Source organism: Rhinopithecus roxellana, chromosome 15 (genome assembly GCF_007565055.1).
Source record: "Rhinopithecus roxellana isolate Shanxi Qingling chromosome 15, ASM756505v1, whole genome shotgun sequence".
Classification (NCBI taxonomy): Eukaryota; Metazoa; Chordata; class Mammalia; order Primates; family Cercopithecidae; genus Rhinopithecus; species Rhinopithecus roxellana.
In genome coordinates this window covers 128,234,465-128,238,940 of record NC_044563.1, presented here as the reverse complement: position 1 = coordinate 128,238,940, position 4,476 = coordinate 128,234,465, and the positions used below count along the sequence as shown (strand labels likewise).

The 4,476-nt window shown below is 40.7% G+C and overlaps 1 protein-coding gene across 1 annotated transcript; it reads right to left on the bottom strand.

Moving 5' to 3' along the window:
- Positions 1-2,264: 2,264 nt before the first annotated feature.
- LOC115893491 (heterogeneous nuclear ribonucleoprotein A1-like) lies at positions 2,265-4,161 on the bottom strand. Its single transcript, XM_030917388.1, has 2 exons — positions 3,968-4,161; positions 2,265-2,658 (listed from the first exon to the last, which is right to left on the bottom strand). The coding sequence occupies exons 1-2, from the start codon at positions 4,159-4,161 to the stop codon at positions 2,265-2,267; spliced, it is 588 nt and encodes a 195-aa protein (XP_030773248.1).
- Positions 4,162-4,476: the final 315 nt, after the last annotated feature.

Here is a 4,476-nt window from a genome sequence, read left to right as displayed (position 1 = left end):
AAAGCCTGGGTACCAGGCAGAAGACTGTTGCAGGGGCAATCCTTCACAGAGAACCTCTACTAGGGCAGTAGTATTGAGGGGGAAATGTGGGGTTGGAGGCCCCACAGAGACCCCACTGGGGCACTGCCTAGTAGAGCTTTGAGAAGGAGGCCACTGACCTCCCAACCCCAGGATAGTATATCTACTGGCAGCTTTACATCATGAGCCTAGAAAAGCTGTAGGCACTCAGTTCCAACCAGTAAGGGCAATCATTGGGGCCAAACCCTGGAAATCCACAGGAGTGGAGCTGGCCAAGGCCTTGGGAATCCATCTTTGCTACATTATGTCTTGCATGTGGGACATGAAGTCAAAGGAGATTATTTTGGAGCTTAAAGATTTAATGACTTAAAGATTTAATGGAGCTTAAAGATTTAATGGGTTTCAGACTTGCACAGAGCCTGTAGCCCCTTTGTTTTGGCCAATTTCTCTCTTTTGGAATGGGAGTGTATGCCCAATGTCTGTACCCACACTGTGTCTTGGAAATAAATATATATTTTTTAATTTTATAGATTCATAGGTATAAGGGACTTGCCTTGTTTCAGACTTTGGACTCTGGATTTTTGAATGATGCTAAAACAAATTGTGACTTTTGGGGAACTATTGGCAGGAGATGATTATATTTTGCAATGTGAGAAGAACATGGGATTTGGGGGGCAGGGGCAGAATGATATGGTTTGGATCTGTGTCCCCACCAAATCTCATGTTGAAATATAATCCCCAGTGTTGGAGGTGGGGCCTGGTGGGAGGTTTTTGGATCGGGGGGCAGATCTCTCATGAATGGCTTAATTGCATCTCCTTGATGATGAGTGAGTTCGTGCATGATTGGGTTGTTTAAAAGTGTGTGGTGCCTCCCTCCCCCTCTTGCTCCTGCTCTGGCCATGTGACATGCCTACTCCCACTTCATCTTCTATCATGAATAAAAGAGCCCTTAGGCCTCTACAGAAACTGATCAAATGCCAGCACCATGGTTGTACTGCCTGCAGAACTGTGAGCCAAATCAGTCTATTTTCTTTACAAATTATCTAATTTCAGATATTCCTTCATAGTCAGGCAAGAATGGTCTAATACATTGGACTTGCAAGGGAGACACCAGTAAACAAAATGACACTGAAAAACCAGGTGCTCACATAAAAAACAAATAAGGATCCAGAGGATGATGGAAGGTGTGCTTCCGTTTCTAAGCCCTTGCTCATGCTTTTTCTTCCACTTTGAAAGCCACCATCTTCCTTCAGAAATCCTGCCCATCCTTAGAAACTGACCCAATGCTGTCTTCTTTAAGATGCATTTCCTTATCACCTAGTCAGATTGATCTCTCCCAGCCCTGTAGTCTTACCTTTTTTTCTGTACTAATTCTACGACGTTATTACATACGGGTTCATATTATAAATATTTACATATATTAGGAAAAAATATCTCCTTTGGTTCCCAAACGGCCAAAGCTAGATTTTTTGTATCTTGGAATGGTCCACAGTATCAAAAACAGTGTCGTTCATTTATTGAGTAGGTGATCAATATGCTTATTGAATGGATGATTATGTAATTGAATGATTGAGTCACAGGATTTTGTATAAAAGCCACAAGGATATTTGTATTATTTATTACTGTTTTTTAAGACCTTCCCCATACATTATATTTCTTAATTCTGTAAGGTAGTGATTATCATTGTCACCTTACATATCAGTTAACCAAGGATCAGAGAGGTTGAGAAACTTGTTTAACCTCAGAAAGCAAGTAAATGGCATATCTGATATTTAAACCTAGGTCCTTTGACTCCACAAAAAAGGTCCAGTACTCTTCCCTTTCCTCATTCTACTTTTTTTTTTTTAAAAAAAGACATTTATTCTATTCAGCATCATGATCGAATTATTACATTTAGCAATCAACAACATGGGTGCAAAAAAAAAAAAAATTAAAACCCTTTGTTGGAATTCTTTAACTTTTCACAGAACAGAAACTAAAATAACCCGTTATATAGTTAGTCACAAATACAGTCCTTGAGGTTTTTTGACATGAGTATTTGTCTAATTTGTCTAAAACATGTCTTCTTCATAGCAGCTAAGTCCTGCCACCACTGTGCTTGACTGAGTTCACAAATCTGTTGTAACCTATAGCTTCCCTGTCACTTCTCTGGCTCTCCTCTCCTGCTAAGCTTTGTTTCCTAATTAAAATCTTCTGCCACTGCCATAGCTACTATTGCTACTGGAACCCCCATAGCCACCTTGGTTTCATGGTTTGGCAAAGTATTGGCCTCCACCATCATAGGGGCAAGAGCTTCTGCCTCCAAAGTTACCTCCCTTCATAGGCCCAAAATTTGAAGACCGATAGTTGTAATTGCCAAAATCATTGTAACTGCTACCACCTCCAAAATTCCTTCCATCATTACCAAATCCATTATAGCCATCTGCACTGCCACCATATCCACCACCACCAAGGCTGCCACCAAAGCCACCACAACCACGGAAGTTTCCTCCATGACCAAAGTTGTCATTCCCACCAAAAACACCTCCATGACCATTACCGAAGTTTCCAGAACCACTTCGACTTATTTGGCTGGACAGAGCACTAGCCATTTCTTGCTTTGACAGGGCTCTCCTAACTTCATAGTTGTGGCTATTCACAATACGGTATTTCTGAATTGGCAATCTTATATGTGGAGTCATGGTTGTCAAAGGTTACAAAGGCAAAACCCCTTTTCTTGCCACTGCCTTGGTCAGTCATGATTTCTTTCTCTTTTTTTATTATTTATTATTATTATTATACTTTAAGTTCTAGGGTACATGTGCACAATGTACAGGTTTGTTACATATGTATACATGTGCCTGGTTGGTGTGCTGCCCCCATTAACTCATCATTTACATTAGATATATCTCCTAATGCTATCCCTCCCCCATCCACCCTCCCCACAATAGGCCCCGATGTGTGATGTTCCCCTTCCTGTGTCCAAGTGATCTCATCGTTCAATTCCCACCTATGAGTGAGAACATGCAGTGTTTGGTTTTCTGTTCTTGCAATAGTTTGCTGAGAATGATGGTTTCCAGCTGCATCCATGTCCCTACAAAGGACATGAACTCATCCTTTTTTATGACTGCATAGTATTCCATGGTGTATATGTGCCACATTTTCTTAATCCAGTCTGTCACTGATGGACATTTGGGTTGATTCCAAGTCTTTGCTATTGTGAATAGTGCTGCAGTAAACATACGTGTGCATGTGTCTTTATAGCAGCATGATTTATAATCCTTTGGGTATATACCCAGTAATGGAATGGCTGAGTCAAAGGGTATTTCTAGTTCTAGATCCTTGAGGAATCGCCACACTGTTTTCCACAATGTTTGAACTAGTTTACAGTCCCACCAACAGTGTAAAAGTGTTCCTACTTCTCCACATCCTCTCCAGCACCTGTTGTTTCCTGATTTTTTAATGATTGCCATTCTAACTGGTGTGAGATGGTGTCTCATTATGGTTTTGATTTGCATTTCTCTGATGGCGAGTGATGATGAGCATTTTTTCATGTGTCTGTTGGCTGTCTGAATGTCTTCTTTTGAGAAGTGTCTGTTCATATCCTTTGCCCACTTTTGGATGGGGTTGTTTGTTTTTTTCTTGTAAATTTGATTGAGTTCTTTGTAGGTTCTGGATATTAGCCCTTTGTCAGATGAGTAGATTGCAAAAATTTTCTCCCATTCTGTAGGTTGCCTGTTTGTTCACTCTGATGGTAGTTTCTTTTGTTGTGCAGAAGCTCTTTAGTTTAATTAGGTCCCATGTGTCAATTTTGGCTTTTGTTGCCATTGCTTTGGGAGTTTTAGACATGAAGTCCTTGCCCATGCCTATGTCTTGAATCACTTCAATTTTTCCATACTGTTCAAAATAATATCTTAGGGGATGTTCTTCAGTGTCTTCTTTAATGCCAGCAATAAATATCTTTTTCATTGTTAAGTGGGCACCTGGTCTTTGAGAATCTTCTCTTGAGACAGCTGTCTTTGGTTCCACAACTCTTCCATCCACCTTCTGTTGCCTTGCATTCATGGCTGCATCCACCTCCTCCACAGTGGTGTATATGACAAACCCAAAGCCCCTGGAGTGATTGGTGTTTGGATCTCTCATTACCATACAGTCTGTGAGCATTCCTCATTGCTCAAAATGGCTCCTCAGGCTCTCATCTGATGTTTCAAACCTCAACCCTCCAATGAAGAGCTTCCTCGGCTGTTGTTTGGGCTCTTGAGGAGACTCTGACTTAGACATGATGGCAGGGAGAAGAGAGACTTTAATGATGTATCCTTAGCGGTGTCCACAGGCAGAAAGGAGTAAGCTGACAAATACATCTCCTCATTCTACTTTTTATAGTTATTCACTATAGGGTTTATTTAAATGAATTTAAAAACCTTTAGTAACTGGAGATTATAAAGGAGTATGAGGAAAGACTATTGAGGCTCTGAGTAT

Bases quoted from the DNA above. Each gene is read 5' to 3' on its own strand.
- LOC115893491 (XM_030917388.1), bottom strand. From the start codon at position 4,161: ATGCTCACAGACTGTATGGTAATGAGAGATCCAAACACCAATCACTCC. The intron at 2,659-3,967 runs AATGAAAAAGAT...GAAATACCGTAT, and splicing joins AGACCAGGTGCCCACTTAAC to TGTGAATAGCCACAACTATG.